Consider the following 19000-nt stretch of genomic DNA (forward strand, 5'->3'; position numbering starts at 1 on the left):
ACTGAAAATTTTACTTATTGTACTAAAATTTGACATCACTGCAGAAAATGCATCAATAAACCTAGATCTGCCGGAACTATTTCTAAGCTATTAATTGCTAACAGAAATCATTTATGAAGACATCCTAAGTTAAAATTCCTGTTTTGTGCCCAAGTGACCTCCTTTCAAAATTTTAAAGACCTTAGAAGTTAGCCATGAAAACTGGTACTAAGCATCTCAGAAAATTCTGGAAAATTTAACTAGGCGGTAAAATATAGCTAACGTGTCACATATTCAAATGTTTTAAGTAATAACATGGACAGCAGAAGTTAAGAAACAGAAAACCATATACGTTACTGTCAAACAAGACAAAAAGCTTTCAGCCAAGCCTCATATGAGTAATTTCATGCAAAGTTGGTCCCAAAAGTTGTTCAACCTCACTCCCTGCTCTGACATACTGCAGACTTCCCTTCGAATCCTGTTCCCCGCAAACAGCAGAACCAGCCTTACATTTGCACTATCCTTTCTTTCCACATGTAACATTTCAGCTCTGTCCAACTATCACCATTTCAACTGATCACTTCATACAACATGCTGTCATCTAATAGAAAGGCATTTGTGTAAAAAAATAACAAAATAAGAGTGCAGAGACAAAAATACAAATACATAATGCTTTTTCAATCTTTACAAGGATTTTATTATTTACTGTAAAAAGGTGAAGAGAGAAAATGGCATTCTCAATGGGTATTCTCACTAGAGGTGGACGATGCCATTTCACAAAGCATGATTTTCAACTTCTTTTCTACCTTCTCTTCTCAGGATCAATACTGATTACTTAACAGCTAATTCATTTTCTCTGTTCCAGCTAGGCTGTTGTATTTCAGAATTGTCTTTGAAGATGCTATTTACTGAATTAATCAATCAATCAATTCTCCATATGCTAATACTCAAACATTCTGGTTTGTCACATCAAAGAGTCTCCATCAAGAAGTCATGTTATATAATTAAATTAACCATATCACAAGTAAATTGTGCTTTTGATCAAGAACGCAAAACTTCTAAGACTTTGCTAGGAAATTTGCTTATTTGATCATATGATGAGTGGCTTTTTTGAGATCAAGGAAATTATCTTGTTAACTTTTTGGAAACGTACTGCATTGTTTCAAACAAGATAATGGTTTTCCTTTTTCCTTATCAGCCTACTTCCCTGAAAAGCATGGGAGATAGACTGCTTTGAGCTAATTATTCCTCTATAACATTTTTAAACACCACCTGACAGGAACAAAGCTCTGTCACACACCAGTATTTGTAAATCAAAAGCATCAATACTTTATATACCTTAATGTTCACTGGCTGAGTCTTATTTGGGAAAGTTCTAAGTCTTACAAATCCAAATTTACAAAGTTGCTTGTCTTGATAAGCTTTAAATATTTTATCATATATTTACACTTAACTGAAGACAAATGTCTATGTTTGAGTAAAAAATGTAAAAATATAGGATGTATACAGCCATAAACTTGTAAATTACCGGACAAACACCTAAATCTGCTAAGAAAAAAGGTAGCATTGGTTTGTAGGGAGAAACTAGGCCATCTGTTCATATCGCCAAAGTATCAGGACAAACATGCAATGCAGCATTCCATGTTTAAAGGCTGAAAAAACTAACACCTTGTGCAAAAAACAGTATTTAGATGGTGGTACTTTATTTTTATGATGTAGCATCACTACAAATATATTTCACTGAATTTTAAGAAACACTTACTAATTTACATAGTAATATACCTCACATGTTGTAAGGTAAGTTGTAAAAACATAAGGACCAGGAAACCTTTTGATTTTTGTGAACCAGAAGACATAATATCAAAGTATATTTATCATCTCCAAGTGTTTACACACTGTTTTCATAAATTCTGTTTTGCTTTCACACTCTACACTGTCCTTACACTCTGCTCTTAATCATATACAGAATCTTCACACAGTTCTTGCTGTGTCTGGAATAACCTAAAGAAATTGCATAACTATAAATATGTTGTGAATGGTTGCTTATAACCCTGAAAAACATTTGATCAAAAACAACTGGAGTCATAGCAGAGAACAGGCAACCATTCTTCTTTGGCAGACATGAACTTAGCATTCATTTTTGCAGTACTGAAATATTTATACTGATAGAGAAGCCCAGGCAGACATGTTTGTTTATTGCTTTGGTAACCTATTTGAGGTTGGTATAAGAGCAACACCTTTGTAGGCTATTTGAAAAATGCAGCAGATATCTAAAGCTTTTAAAGTACTCTGATAAGAAAGCTTTAATTTAATATGCCAGTGTTCAATATGTCAGAGCTCAAATATTCTCTCAGAAGAAGACTTAATGCATATGCATTATTAATGCACTATCTGAGGGAACAGATCTATTTGAGTTGAATCTGACCAATGTCATTAGTCACAGAGTGCAAACCAAATTTGGAAATAGGTATGGTAATAGGTAAGAGAACACTTTTCACCTACCTTGTTTCTTGTACTAGTTTTCTTTAAAATCTAGAAAATGAATGAGCTCTGTCTACAATTTACGTAGCTTGCCTAATCTAAAATGTTGCGCGCACACCTATCAGGTTTGAGTATCAATGAATCTCGGGATTATTTCCTTACAATCAGATGATGTGTTCTACATCCCTTGAGTTACAGGGTGTGAATTTACATCTAACTGAAACAGTAATTTTTCAAAAACATATTAGACTGTACCTGAGCTGCTGCACAAACTCTGTAGTGACCTAAAACTTAAATACAGTGTAATTACAACTAAAACCACTATTTTTTTGAGGGTTGTACAGCTTTCATGTGTGAAATCTCTTTTATTTGGATATTAAAAAAAAAAATCATATTCATTAACTCCATGCAATTAATGTGTACCCTAATCACTATAATGATCATGTATTTCCCACTGATTTTGCAGTCATTACTAATTAGACACGACGTTAATATTGCAATTTCAGTAACAATGTCAAAGCAGAAACTACAATCATAGTACTTCTGAAGGTGAAGTTTTAACTAAGTACATTTTAAAAAGGCCTGTTCCTCTGCCTGCAAGATGTTTTCATGCACGTCTCGGTTCGTGAAAGAGAGATGTTGAGTAAAGCCTAATTAAAAGGCGTGTTACGACACTGTTGCATGAGACTTTGCAATATTGGTTCTGTCCATCTTGAAATCCAGCAGTACTAAACTCAAGCTGACAAGGCCCTGAGCAACCTAAGCCCTGCAGGAGACTGAGGTAGACAATCTCCACACACCCCTACCAACCTAAATTCTTCTGTGATTACATTTTAAATTGCATTTCTGTGTAATATGTTGCTGTCTAAGAATATATACTGAAGCCAAATTTGCTGATGGCCATTTTTAGAGTGGATTACAAAGCACAATTGAGAAACCAGAGAAAGACTTAATTAAATTAGCAAACTGGACATCATGATGACAAAATAATTCCGCACAAACAAGCATAAGATATTGCATGCTGTATTACACTAATGGATTCAGATATTAAGTCAGTGGGAAAATATAATATGTGGCCTTTCATGGAAAAGCTCTGCCATTGTGAGGAAGACAACATACACCTGCTCCATCCATGGTCTACTGTGATCAAGAAACAAACTACACACAGAGAAATATTTAGGGGATGGAAGCAAATGTTTAGTGTCAACATGAGACAGCTGTAGTAATAATCAACAGATTTTCTTTCAGTATTTATTCTGTCATTTCATGATGAAATAAAAGAGAATTAAACTCATCACAGCAGTGACAAGGAAAGCAGTTGCCACATAATAAGAAATTAAGCCTGATGATTAGTCAGCTAAGTAGTTCCAAAGTAATATAATTGAGGTATATACATGCATACAATAGAGGAGGACAACTTCAACTTTCAAGGAGTTTTTTATTTTAATAAATTCAATGACACATATATTAGTCAACTATTTTTAAAAATAAGCATTTTTAACATTAAAAAAAGCATCTGTAGGAGAGCTTTCTAGGGGGAAAAAAATACCAATCAGTGCTCCCACCTTTTAGATAAGCTGAATAACGTAAAAGTATCAAATAGTTTATGTAATTTGTAGGTATGAGACATTAGATATTTGTTCTGATTCTTCTGGTTGTTTTTAATACAGGAGAAGAGAGATGAGACAGGATACGCTACTACAAAATCTAACAAAATTGTCTCTCACACTCACCATCAGTTTTTGACATTTTTAATGGCTTAGTTACAGCAAATAAACCATGCACTTTATCACATTGCTGACAAACTTTCACTTAATACATGATGTCTCTAATTTGGCTGAGTAATTTGGTGCAGTAATTTGGCGCAGTAATTTGGCTGTACATTTCTATTACTATTACCTTAGATATGGAATGACTTTGCATTTAAACCAATAGTATTTGACATACTAGATTAAATTTAAATATTCCACGACTGGTAAAGTCTTTGTAGTACTATCTTTTAAAAGGTGCTTATTTACCTATACACCTATAGGCTCATCCATTAGTATGAACAGAGTTCCAAGAACAAAATAGCAACTGCTCAAATTAATCATTATTGTTGTTAAGCAGCGCATCTCTTCTGAGGCAATAAGCAGTTACGCTCCCCCTGTGCACGCAAAACTTCCATTCACATCAGTGAGGGAACAGGCACACCAAGAGAGAACTCAGCCATTTGTGATATGATGGTTCCTGTTAAAACATCCTCCACTGGTCTTTGCCTGCTAGCTTTACAAAAAGCTCTCAAATTCGTCATGTTTACGAGCCCAACCAAAGTTTGAACTTCAAGAGCTTGACTGCAATGTTAACTGTGCTGCCCCAGTGTCCTACTTCATTTTATTGTCATCCAGAAAATTCAGTGCTCCCAAATAACCAGCAATTTTGAAGGTTGTACACAATGAACTTTAAAAAAAGGGGGGGAGGGGGGGTGGAGGGCAGCAGGGGGGAAGGAGAGGAGGTGACCCAGCCTCAACTGTGGAGATTACTGTGAATAGGTCAATAGCATCAAATTAAGTGCAGCTGTGCCACAGCATCATTGTTGCTGAGGATGCAGTGTATGAACAGATTTCATCAACCACCATCATGAAATGCTTAGGAAAAATAAAAATTGAGGTGTTTTGGTACTATATATTTTCTAAATAAACAGCAAATACATACTGTAGCAACAGAAATGCCATATGAATGAAAACAATTTACTCAGCTTCTTATGACCAGTAACCCATCGTTCCCAACCTCCCTCATGACAAAACAACTCACCATATACCACAGTAACAGAGCTGGCCAAGAGGTAGAATTTTTTCACAGCTTTGTGAAACTAGTCTTCTAACAGAAACTTACTAGTCTGAAAAGTAGCACTCTGGAAATTGCACTGGGGTTTCATCCTTCCTTCCTTCAAAGATTTTCCATATCAAGTGTGCCTAATGTATTCTTGCCCTCCAAACCTAAACCAAGTCCAGCCAGCAAAGCAGTATTCTCCTCTGTTTCATACTTCATCAATAACATAAGCTTCCCGTATCTGGAGACAAATTCTCATCTCAATGACACCAGCATCTCAACAGTTGGTGACTTTTCAACAATATAACTATAATCACTGTTGTTCATACACTGGTATAAACATCTAAGCTCCTAAAAATAAAAAATTACAGCCTAGCTAACATAGTTATGCCAATAAAACTGTTCTAGTGGCAACAAGGTTAATTCTTAATTTAAAAATAATAAGAGAGATCCTAATTTGTTCTCTTGTTATGTTCTTAGATTAACACTTGCGCAGACGTGACTTCATACAGAATGCTATCCCAAAGGCAACAAAACTGCATTGAAATTTCTGTCTGGAACTTAGTAAACAACATTTCTGATAATCAAAAAAAAAATGTAATTCACCCCTTCAACTGTGCTGGTTTTGCAGTCTCAGTAAAATTTTTAAGTAATGAGAAGTATTTTGCCCATAGAAGCAGCAATTATAATTGAGTATGATGAATAATAGCATAATTTCAATCACGGCTACTTTTCAGAGTAGAATCACACTAGAACAGATAACCTACACAGTAGGCAATGAGACCCCTGAAAACAACAAATCAAACCAACCAACCAATTGTTCAAAACACTTGGCTTAGTTTATTCCCAGATACAAACTCTTGTGCCTCAGCATGCATTAGAAGATAATTATCGCTACATACACCAAAGTATGTTTTGGGACAGCTGCTGAGGGAAACATGCTATGAAGTCAAACCCATGTAACGGAGTTGAGGGAAAGGTATAAAAACTTCAGAAAGCATAAAAGCTCCCCATTGTTTTCAATCCTAGTGGTTATAATATAGGGGAGCAAAAGCATTGCCCAATGCAAATAATGCCTCTATACTATGTTGCACCTCAGCCCTGACCTGCAGCAACCCTGCTGCTCCAGTTCCCGTGCCAGTGCGTTACGGCCTTTAATCACACAGGAAGAGTTTAAACTAGAGGTATGGGTTTATGAGAAGGACAAACATCCATGCAAGACAAGGCTGACACCACCACTCTCATTTTCAACAACCACTTCCATCTGCCCAAGAGGAAAGAGTAGCACATTAACTTGTTAACCCTTCAGGTCGCATTTGTTCTGCTCACGTAGGGCAACCGGCAGCAGTAAACCATTGTTCGCAAAGGCGCACTCATGAGCAGCTCATGAGCACTGGCTGGTGCCTAACACCATGTAAGGATACGTAGCTGCACGCTCTCACCACACACAGAGCGGTGGGGGGGCGTCCTGCACAGAACCATAAAAATGTTTGGGAAGAACTGAGGATACACTCCTGGGAAAAAGCATAGCTGGGAAAAAACATAGCTCTCTACTGCTCTCCTTAGCTCCTTGGGTGACTTTTGTTTTGTTTGGTTGAGGGTTTTTGTGTGCTGGGCCAGGACGCCTGAAGAGTGATTAATAGTTGCAATGCTAAAGCTGATAAATCCAAGTTCCTCATGCTTTTCATACACGTTTTATCTATGTTTAAGTAAACATCAATAATGACATTACAGGAAGTGCAGCAGGGAGAGCACAGGGACAGAAGGAGGCAAACTACTCAGCTTTCGGCACACATACAAATAAACACCTCTTCCCCTCCCCCCCACTATGCTACCCAGAAATTTTTGCCAAAACACATGCCATTTTTGTCTTCAATAAAAAACAGCAAGATGGGAACCCTAGTAAACAGGCCTTATATCTGTCCAGCCTAGCCTCTCCTCCCTTACATTTTCATTTAAATCATTAGCACTCATCATACTAAGCTTTAAAAAAAAAAAAAACATATATATATATAGTTTATGAGCGAGTATCACTCATATCAGCTCATAATAGCCTTTTTTCCGAATCCACGTACCTTTACAATCCCATCCAAAACAATCTGTATTAATGCAGTCTCTCTATTTTCACTGGGACTATCTCACTCCCCCTCACACTTTTTTTTTAATCATAAAGCAAGCATCATCCTGTCATCTGATTCCCTTGTTCACATGTTTTAAATTTAATCAGAATACCTGAGGTGTCAATAATCATGTTTGTCTTTCTGACAAGAATCAGAAATAGAAATAAAGCTCATGCTGCATAACAACAATGTAATCTGCAGTGCTGCATCTGAACAACTTAGTTTTCAAGAAGTCTAAAGCAACCTCCTCTTTTAGTTGAAAACATATAAAGGAAATCAGCCTTTTGAAACTAAATTTAATAAGCCAAGCAACTTGATCCAAATACTAAACAATAAATTAGTTAAAAGCCGCTAGGAAAGATGCCAGGATCCCCTCTGAAATCATCAGTATCACCTTTCAAAAAATATATTTCAATTAATCAAAATAAAAATGGGAGGGGAAAAAATGTCACTATTGTGTTAGATATTTATTGCTAAAATAATTAATATTTCCCCTTGGTTGCTTAAGACAGTATTACTAAAACAGTCTTAGCAGCAAAGTTGGAAAGTAATACATAGCCTAGAGTGCCCTCTTTCTTTTCCAAGAGGAGTTTCAGGGAAATACTCTGTTCATTAAGATGTCAGTCAGTTGTTTCTCAGTCAAAACAGATAACTAGGCTGTATTAAAAATATCTAAACATGAAAGCAGTTCAGCATAATTTAAACTATATCCTAACACTTGCGATGAATGCAATTCTACCTTAATAAAAATATACTTACAGAGCCATCTGAAATTGTTCAAGCCATTTTTTCTTCAAGTCTTTAGTTTTGCAATAAACTTCTAAACCATTTTGACCTTGGATATGAATGAGGTAGAAGCCGTAAGACCACTGCATAAAAAGATTGGCAATATGAAGGTCATCAGTTACAAAGAAAGGGGGAAAAAAAAAAAAAAGAAAAAGTAAAAAGAAAGAAGCATTTGTATGTTCCTTAATTCCCTGATTTTGGCAACAGCAAGACCACTTTATTGTGTTCACTTAGGAATTACTTAAACATTTGAATTACAACAAAATAAACAAAGTTGAAATCCCTGAATATTCACTTCAGCTTATATTTAAAACATAAGAATTTGTAAATAAATTCTATATATATTCTGAACTCCTGCAAAATGTTTCAAACTGCTGCTAAAAATATACATTTTATATTAATTAGCAACAAATATTTACCTTCTTATTTTCTTTATCAGTAGTGGGGTTATTTGTAATTTTGTATTTCTGAAGATCTATTATTTCCTTCATTTCATAATTATCACCTCTCCGTTTGCAAACAATTACAGCTAGATCAAACAAGAAGATATGCCTATGAAAATACAATATAAAGATGGTTAAAAACACTCCAGAAAGCCAAAACCCAAAGTCTTATTTTGCACACCTTTGCCTGTGGTACTTAAAATTTTGAAGGTGAACAACTAAATTACTGAATAACAAAACAAAAAACACTGAAAGTACTTTTGCTAGAGACTTACTAGTGCTCTCAAGAATCATTGAGCTGACCTCAAATCTAAAAAGATAGTTACTTTACAGGCTTTTAATAGCAAACACCAGAAGTCATGCCATCACCTGTCTTGCCTCGCACGTTTGTCTAACGTAGTTATCCTTATTTCCCCATCGCCTTGAGGTCTTCCATACTGTAAGAGGGAATGATTCTGAAACAGAAGTAATATGTATGATTCAATATAGCAAAAGTGTCAAGATGATGATACATTCAAATGTTAGACCACTCACTTCTTTTACCCCAAAAAAGGACTTTTCAGGCCTGAAAATAACATCTTTTCCTCACTATCATCTAAACTAAATACAATAAAGAATTAGTCCATTCCATTTTTGTCTTCAAATGGGAAAATTTTTCCCATTACAAAAACACTTGAGTCACTGTACAAATACAAACCTTTAACTATGCAAATATATTTAACTACAGCCAGACCCCCAAAATAGCAGATTTCTGTACTTAAATATTTGTGTCATTCTAGACCAAGCAAAGCATACCTATACTTAAACATCATCCAGAGTACCATAATCTCATATGAAATGAGGAAAAAATACATCTATCAATATATTTGATCAAAAGTGATTTAAAACCTGTATAAATGAAAAATATCACGTACCAAATTCTCTATTGATAGTTGAAACTGTTTAATTTCACGGAGCGTTTCATTATCTCTCTTCACTTCATTTACATATTGAGCCAAGTCCTAGAGCATCAACAGAAAAAGGGAGAAAAAAACCTCTTCCATAATACACCACTTTAATACATTATTTTGGCAACTTTATTTCTAATTTTGTCTTTCACTTATCTGCATATTTAGTCATTAAAAAAAAAAAAATCTTTAATGTTCAAGAATTGCCAATATGTATGCCTAAATAAAGAAGGAAAAAAGCCTCTGTATATCTTCAATCTTATTTACAACTTTCTTCATCACATCTATTGAAATACAAATTTAGTAGCAAGAAAGAGGGAAACATATAATAAATTGTTAAAAGGGGCTGATTTTTTCTGATTTTCATTAACGTCTTATTTTCAAGATTAAAGATGGAAACGTAATTTATGCAGCACATTTATGGTCCAAAAAAGCAGTCAACAACATCCAATATCTGAGAATAAGACAGAAGGTAAATAGAACTACATAGCAGAACACGTATGTAAGGCAGCTCAACAGCAGCATGTAAGGTGTAAACATATCATAAGCCTGGATACTTACTAGGAGAGAAGCAGCTACTGCCCCAGTAGTAGGATCTTGCTCTCACTGTTGCACGGCAGAGAGAAGCCATTGCACGGCACATTTTAGAAGGGGCTTTTAATGGGATATACTACCTGAAGTCACAGGTTGAGATCATTATTGTCCCCTTTACCAGAACATGTACTGTACACATTTCAGTAAAGCCTTTAAAATGCTCTGAAGATGCTTGAGTAATAGTGACAATTTGCTGGGGCTTCTCTGTTTATGGCTAGAGATGACGAGTGAGCAGGAGTGGTAATTGGTAAGGTCAGAGACGCTGAGAGCAGCAGCTGGAAAAGCCACTTTGATCTTCACAACTTGCTTTTACAGTAGCCCTTCAATATGGTCACAAATTTGGAAGGTGGGAGAAAGATACATCTTCTTCCTAAGACGTTTTTAAATCAGAATCTAAGAATAGCTGCAATCATTATGCTAGCTTCCCAAATGAATCTGTGCAGGATACATTCACGTCAGTCTTAAAAGAGTTAGTGTAGAAATTAAATAACCTCTTTTCTTGCTGCTAAAAGAAATCTGACAGCATAATACTTCCTAGAATTTCTTTCTTGTGGGGCAGTACCACTTTGCTGGCAGTTTTTCCAAAGACATTTTATTTTCGAGCAGACACACCAGGGTTTTTAGAAGCAACATACCGATGCCGCACAGTTACTTCTACTGCACTGGCAGGGACTATTGTAAGAGGATACAGTAAATCGGAAGGGAAACAATGCTGCAACCTTAAGGAGAGATGCTCATACCTGGGGGTTTTTGTGGGGTTGGAGGGGGCGGGTTGGTTTGGGGGGTTTTTTAATTGGCTGGTTATGTCCTGCCAGCCAGCACATAACTGCCACAGGCACTCTGGCAAGAGATTTCTTAATTGGTCTTTTACTTTCAGTCCAATAGCCACCAAAAACAATGAAGCAAGCCAGCAAATGGGAAAGAAAAAGGGGGGCGGGGGGAATAAAAACCAGGGTTATTTTCCTAACCAGTTGGCAGCAGCCAGGAAGCATGGCTTGCCACTAGACGGAAGCAACACTGTGCCATCCCATTTCAGGCAGCTCTCCGTGGGAGGTTATCATGGTGGCGCTCTCTGCATTCACTGCACAAAACCGGATGACAAAAACAGGGAGCCAAAAATCTCATTTGTGTTCCAGGCATTCAAGGCAGACAGTCACATAATATGAGACAGCTATGTGACCCAAAACTAACCTAGCCTGACTTCAGTATCTTCTGTGGACCATACAGAGAACAACAGAAGGAGATATGACCTATGCCGTATTGGCTCCTTTCCCCCTTTCCCCACACAGGATAGAAAAAAATTCACAATTACAGCACACATCAGTCACAATTCATGCCGTGAAGTCACCTGAAGCAGAACTGTGCTTCATTTCTGAAGCTGTGCAGAGGAACACATAATGTATTACCTTATACATAAGGCAGTACAGCTATTCTATAAAGCATTTGTTTGTACCACTTGCAGATGAACGTACAGTGACAGATACTCTACCTCCAGAAAGACACTACTGCTTTCAAGGTAAAGCCACAGAGATCATATTAAGATGACAAAAAAAAAGTCTTGTAAAGAAAGATAACTGTCTTCATCTCACTGGGAAACTACTGACCTTGATTAGAATTGACTTACAGTGGCAGAAATATTCCAAAAGTTTGGAAGTGAAACCAACATTGAGACACCCGTCTTTCATCTCATTATATGACAGCAAACTGATGTAGAAGTAAACTGAAATAAGGAAGTTCCATTTCATAAACCCTCCACTTCTGAAAACTACTGAACTTGTTTCCCAGACTTGAGCAAAGCCTTCAACTATATACTTGCCCTGACATACTCAAAGCTCACAGTGACCTGTGAAAGCATGTTTGACCTGCTGTGAACAACATTATCTCCTCCAGGAAATATAGTTCTGAGCTACTATTTTAACTACCAACAAAGACATAAACATTTCATTGCCACGAATACTTACCTTCATTGCATCAAGTGCCAGTTTTAGATTTGCCTTCTCCATGGGATCAGTAGTGTGCTTTACCAGCTCCTGTGGACAGAGCGGTTAAAACTTTTCATCCACTGTCTGTCAGTTTATAAATTGAAGTTGTCATTGCTTATCCCTGCCCACCCCACCACTCACCCCCCAAAAAAAGAAAAGAGCCAAAACCAGAAAACACAACCCAAGAATTCACATTTTCATCCCCACAGTGAGCAGCCTATAACTGAGTGGGGACTACTGCAAACAGATAATTGGCAAGTGTTTAAGAATGATTGCTGTATAGCCTAAACACTGACTTTAGCTGACAATAAGCCATCATTAGAAGCTAATTTGGTCTGTCTAGCACTTAAACTTTGCCAATCAGATCATTACTGTATGTGCATGCTGAAAGCACAGGTAAACACCTGAGTTCATTTGCACATGACTACACAGTATATCATCCCATTCTAAAGCATGCACTTGTCTGCAGAGAGGGATGTATGCTGGCAATAAAATCTCAGCTGAACTGCGCAACTGCTTAAAAGAAGTCACTGTCTCATTACACCTAAGATAAAGCTGACTCAGAAGACATATTTAAATCAAATGTAAATGTTTAAAGAATTTTTTTAGACACTTCCCATATGGAAAATAAAGGGGCTTTTTTGGTTTTTATGAAATGAAAGAGTAACCTCTTGGGAAAACAGGTTATTTCTTCTTTATAATTTAAGAAGAGAATTATACATTTCAGCTAACATAATAACTTGCTAAAATCCTAGAAAATAAGTATTTATATGTCACATTACAATTCTAACAATTTACTGGATTTTTTTCTTTCAAAGTCTATAAAATACTTCTTTCTTGTATGATGTATACTATAGCGTCACACATTACAGCATAGTGACATATTGTATATCATCTTTTCATAATATACAGGTTGATTATAAAATCATTACTCAGACCTCAAATTTTTTTTAAAGCAGTTGTACCATTCATTTTTGGTTTTTCCAATTTTCCATTGATCAAAATATTGATGACTCATTTATAGAAATATTTCAAAAAATTTAATATTACAGAAGGTATGTTGCTCTGCAGAATCAAAATTATGCTTCATGTACAAGTAGTAGATCTTTTTAAAATGACATTTTACAAGCATCAGCAGGGTTGACAGTCTAATATAGTAATATATTTCTTTGCAGCTGAACTAATGAGTCTCCTGGCACAGCTGCCAAATTAAATTTATAAGACTCTCCACCCTTATTACAGGACTAACTGCAAAAGCTAACGCTTTGTGAGTTATAACAAGAAACATTTCAAAATATATAATTGTATATAATATATAATTGGCTTTATTGTAACTTATGGCAGCAAAGAAGCATCTTAAAAGTATGCTGTAAGTATGGTCCAGCTTTCCCTTTTGAGGGGTAATGGTTCATATTTCAAAGTACCATGATTATAGTTTGGTACTGCTAACCATTTTAAACATACCAAGAATGAAAGGTGCAGATACAGAGGAAACAATTGTGTTTTATTCTTTTTTTCCCCAGATATGCTTCAGCTCGAGGAATGATCTCTGTAAGAAAACCCACACTTGAGTGGATTTTATTTCATAACAAATCAGCCTCAAATCTATGGAAATGTCAATCACTCCCCTTTGATAAAGACCTTTAGCTCTCATTCTTACAATCATTGATGATAAACAATCACAGTTTTGCTCTCAGCCTCCTTAAATTTCAAAAATAAAATACCTGGAGCAGTAGGTGATATTTTAGCACTCTCTGCATTGGAACCACTAAAAGATCCCGCAATGTAAATTTCCCGTTATTGGCCCTCTTGGAACATTCCTAGTTCAAAGCAGAAGAAAGAATAAGAGTTAGAAAATAAAAATATTCAAGTGATATATATGAAAATTCAGTGATAGATGGGCCAAGCAACTACATTAAGCTTGAGATAAAGAATATCAACAAAATGAAGGAAAACAGTTGATATGGCAATAATAGCTAAGCAAAAAAAGACTGGGTCTAGACACTTGTTCTTATATATTTCAACAGCATGAGAAAGAGTAGAATAAACATCACAAAGACAACAGAAATTAGGCATTCCATTGAACTAAAAAAGACATTGCCTATAAGCACAGTGAAGGTGTCAAATATTACACCTATCTTCAAAAAGAGCAAGATAATCTTGGAAACTACAGGCCAGTCAGTCTCACATCAGCCCCTGAAAAATTATGGAGCAAGTCCTCTTGGAGGCAATTTCTGGGCACATGAAGAAGGTGACTGGGAATATCCAGCATGGATTTACCACAGGTAAATCAGTGCTTGACCTACTTGACTACTTTCCACAATGAAATGGCTAGATCTGTGAATGGGTGGGGAGAGTCTCCCTTGACTTTTCCAAGGCTTTCAACATCATCTCCCACAGCATCCCAATATCCAGGTTGGGATGTTACGCTCCAGATGAATGAACTACTAGGTGTATGAAAAACCAGCTAGATCATGAGGTTCAAAAAGAGCAGTGACTAATGTTTCCTACACTACCTGAGGGACAGTTGCAAGTAGAGCTCCTCAAGGGTCTGTCCAGGGACCCCTCCCATTTAATATCTTTAGCAATGATCTGCAGGAAAAGACAGAGGACACCCACAGCAAGTCTGCAGACAACAACAGACTGGAGGTGCAGGTGACACTCTTCAAGGCATGTCCAACAGGAACCTCACATGAAGGCAACAAGGGCGAAGGCAAAGTCCTTCACCTGGTATGCACTAACTGGGGACACACTAAGCCAGCAGCTCTGCTGGAAAGGACCCAGGGGTCGTGGCAGACAGCAAGCCCTGTGAGGCTGTGGGACTAGGGCTTGTTCAGCCTAGAGGTCCCTCCCAACCCAAGTGATTCTGCAATTCTGTGTTCTCGGCTGAGATGTCACAACAAACAGAAGGGTGTTGCTGATGATCACTTCCCAAAAAAAGCCCTAACCCTACTGATGTCAGTGGCAAAACTCCATTCACTTCAGTGCCAGGACGTGTACCGCAACAGCTCACACATTCATTTAATCAGAGGCTCCAAAAAAAATGAAAAGAAAAAGAAACACATTCACCTACCAGTCCAGCTAGTATTTCATCATAAGGTTTTTGGCTTGGATGAAAGCAGGGCATATTCATAGAAACATGTGGGGTTTTATATATATATGTGTGTGTGTGTGTGTGTGTGTGTACATGTTAAAAAAATACTGATACCTCTAACTTCAATTTAACATCTTCTTTTGTCTTAGAGATGTTGTCTAAGCATGATATCGCTATCTCCACTTGACTGCAGTACTGTCCATAAATAACCAATCTAAATCAAAGCAAGAGATAAAGAATAAAAGGAACATTTGCTTATTTAAGAACAATCCTTGATCATTTTTGACAAATACATCATTAACAATCCTCCTTTCAAAAGGAGCAGTGCCTAAATAAGCAAGGATAGGATTTAGCCACAGACTTCAGTGGGCAGCATGAATACAAGGAAGACTATTCAGGAGCATACAATTTTGATCTACCTTCAAAATACTATAAAATCACTGCAGTTTCCTTTAATATTCATATGTATATGTTCTGATAAATACAGGACTCATTAAAAAGCACCGTAACTGCTGTTTAACAGAACAACAGTCTGTAGTATTTACAAGACTGTGGATTTCCAAGGTTGTAATGAATAAATTCTGTAACACAGGCTTAAGAGGATTAATTACAGCTATCCTTTAAAGAACTTGTAGGTTACCCAAACTGATCTAGCTCCAACAGTTTCTACAGGGTTATATCCTGTGAGCTCTCAGATCAAAATAATAGTGTATGAAAACTCGAGAAATTTTCAACAGTTGTCAAGGGCAGCAATGCTTCTTGAAGAAGCCTGGTTTTATGACAGGAGTTTCTTGCCCCCATTTGGAGTGCTTCTTTCTGCTAGTCCCATTGCAAAGAGTGCTGTTTCCTTTCACCTTTTCATATATTTCTTGAGGTGATTCCTTCTGTATGCTTCAAATTCCTTTTTTGGGGGTTCCTATGAGCTTTCCATTGGGGTCTCCTAAATTTCTTTTTCTCTCACATAATCTTTACCTTTTTTTTTTTTTAAATTCTTTTTTCACAATTAAAGTTATGATACTGATTTAACGCTTACCACTTCTGATTACTTTTAATCACTACATGGTTAAGACACTGAGTCTACTTCCATCTGTTTCCTTTTAAGACACTGAGTCTACTTCCATCTGTTTCCTTTTCGTATAATATAAACTTGAGGTTTCTTCTCAGTGTCCTTTGTTCCCCTTTTAGCACACATTTCAGAACTACTTTTGAAAGATAAGCATTTTCCAGAACAACTTCTTGTCCCCTAATTCCCTTCTACAGCAGCAGAAAGTCTAACAGCCTGGGAAATAACTGTGTCCTGCTCCAACATAAAAGCTGAGACAGAGGGTCTCCGAAGGCAAGACTGTTTATGGGAAGCCTGGGACACTCTCGTTCCTCAGAAAACAACTCTCCTGTCCAATGTTTTCTGGATGCTGCTGTCCAATTTCTCACAAGCCTATTATTACTACAACAATCCTCCTTCCCCACCACCCTCAAGCAAATCCAATTAACTCCCACAGGTCTTTCCCGCTCCGGTCCCAGAAGGAACTAATTTTTAACCACAACCCAAGGCTTACTTCAAGATAGGTCAGCACTGCAACCCACAGTACAACTGATTTTCAGCTAAGTACCACAAGCATATAAATTCATCTGTACAGTCCAACAGCTGTTCAGTGCTGGCAGAAAAAACAATCTGAAAAGGTGGGTAAAAAAATTGGCAATTAGCCTACAGGGCGTGGCATGCTGCCACAGCTATCCTCTTATCAGCTTGGCTGTTTTTCCACAGTTTGAAGGTAGAGCGTGTTTGCTTTACTGTCACACCTTTGACTGCATGGTAGGGTAAGACCCTAGACTCTTCTCTCTTCTCTTTTGCACCTACTTTCTCTTCCTTCAAGTTCTGACCTCTTCTGCTTTCTTTAACCTGAAATAGCCTTAATACATATCCTTGCCTTATTTTGCCCCTTCTTCCCCTTTTATAACATTTTATCTGTTAAACAATACAGGTACATGCTATAAAATACCTGGGATTATTTGCATGAAAAAAATGCTGTGCAAAATAAGTTATTTAAGTTTTGTTCACAATATAGATGTTACCTGTCTATGTAACAATATTGCCAAAACTGGGGGTAAGAAGAGGGAGGGCTCATATAGCAATAGGTTACATTTTGACTTCCAGGCTCAAAATACCAAATACTACATTAATAAGCATACAGATACCTAATTCAATCCTGTTTCAGAAATATTCATCAAAGAAAAATATGGTAAAATACTTTACCAAATTGAGCACAGATCATCACAATTAGTAAGAGTACATAAATCTTACCTTTCCTTGTAGTTAATAAAAATTTGATATAGGTTCTGATCATTTTTGTTAACAATTGAATCATTGATGTCCTGCGTTAGATTCCTGTGAATTTTCACCAAATCCTTAAAAACAGTAATGAGGAGAGGGAAAGGTTTTTAAAAACGTAACGACCTAAGGCTTTGAATATAAAAATAAATTATTTCATGTTAGATCCATTAATTTCAATAAATCGGAAAATAGATCATTTGAGAGTAGAACATAATTTCAAGGTTTGCCACATCTTCCATATAGTGCGACATGGAAAACTAAACTCCAAGAACTACCTATTAGAGACTAATTTATTCTAGCTTGGAACATGTACTGTTAATTCATCTTCATTTTATAATGATAATTTTAAAATTAAGCAAGTCAAGTAAATGCTTTAGTGACAAGATAAAGTAATGATTCATGTCCCTGAGCTGTGAAAAATTAGTTTTGTACATTACATTGGTCAATTAGTGATGTTCTAGTGCTAAGTTAACTGCAATCATAATGACTTTCCCAATACAGCAGGCAACTAATGTCTGAGGGAAAGGCAAGAATATTGCAGAAAGATTTGCTCCCTGAATGTAGTAGCAACTCACCTTACTTGTTCAACTATTATACAAAAATCTGTAAGCAACTATAGGAGATTACATCAGCCTTAATACTGCATGGATACTGTCAGAGAATTGACAAGAAATTAAGTTAAAACAGGTTAAAAAGTTTGAAATCAGCATAACCGACTGTAAGCGGTGTGCACATGTATATACATACAGATGTACACACAAATGCATATATATGTGCATAATATATACACATACACATAGAAATATAGAGCCATGCATACATACACATAGGACAGAACTTTGAAATCTGAGCCCTAATGAAAGGCACTCTCTTCAGACTGGGGAGTAGTTTGGGGTGGTTGGTTTTGGGTTTTTTTTCTTCTTAAAAATAAAATATATTTTGACATCAGCAGATGATTTTGTCCAGCAAGCATCTTTCAGAGTCTATATAAGGAATATAGCATCACCCTAAAGCACTGATCCTTCACCACAACGCTTTAACAAAGGCAAATCCATCCTGTTCTGAGAACACCACACTTGCTCTCCACATTGCAGTTTGCCAGAGCTCTGTGTAATAGCTATTTTTAGTTTAAAACAAGTTTCCACTGCCCTCCAGCCTTCCGGCTGAGGAACTGCCACAGAGACAAGGTCTGAGCAGAAAAAGTGTTTGTACGTATTTTTGGCTTAGGCAAGCCCTATATTTCTTTTAATGTTTTTGGATGCCTACGAAATGTTACTGGAGTCAGAAGTAAACACAATCTTGTAACAGCAGAATACTGAATGCTGATAATGAAAAGCAAAGTAAAACAACCTAAATGTAACAGTTTACTACATGTCTTCCTAGTTTCAAATAAACAGGCTTTGTTCTTTTTACTCCTCTTATCTGATCCCC

The 19000-nt window shown here is 36.6% G+C and overlaps 1 protein-coding gene across 1 annotated transcript in view; it reads right to left on the reverse strand.

Annotated features, from left to right (window-relative positions):
• Positions 1 to 19000, reverse strand: part of VAV3 (vav guanine nucleotide exchange factor 3) — a 175577-nt gene that overhangs the window by 82735 nt on the left and 73842 nt on the right. The window contains exons 8-15 of the mRNA XM_072867909.1: positions 17540 to 17643; positions 15352 to 15451; positions 13868 to 13963; positions 12123 to 12191; positions 9535 to 9621; positions 8990 to 9075; positions 8597 to 8729; positions 8151 to 8260 (exon numbers count right to left, since the gene is read on the reverse strand). Of these exons, the coding sequence (XP_072724010.1) occupies positions 8151 to 8260; positions 8597 to 8729; positions 8990 to 9075; positions 9535 to 9621; positions 12123 to 12191; positions 13868 to 13963; positions 15352 to 15451; positions 17540 to 17643 (785 nt within the window). The remainder of the gene's footprint in view (positions 1 to 8150; positions 8261 to 8596; positions 8730 to 8989; positions 9076 to 9534; positions 9622 to 12122; positions 12192 to 13867; positions 13964 to 15351; positions 15452 to 17539; positions 17644 to 19000) is intronic.

The sequence above is a fragment of the Ciconia boyciana genome, chromosome 7 (genome assembly GCF_034638445.1).
Source record: "Ciconia boyciana chromosome 7, ASM3463844v1, whole genome shotgun sequence".
NCBI lineage: Eukaryota > Metazoa > Chordata > Aves > Ciconiiformes > Ciconiidae > Ciconia > Ciconia boyciana.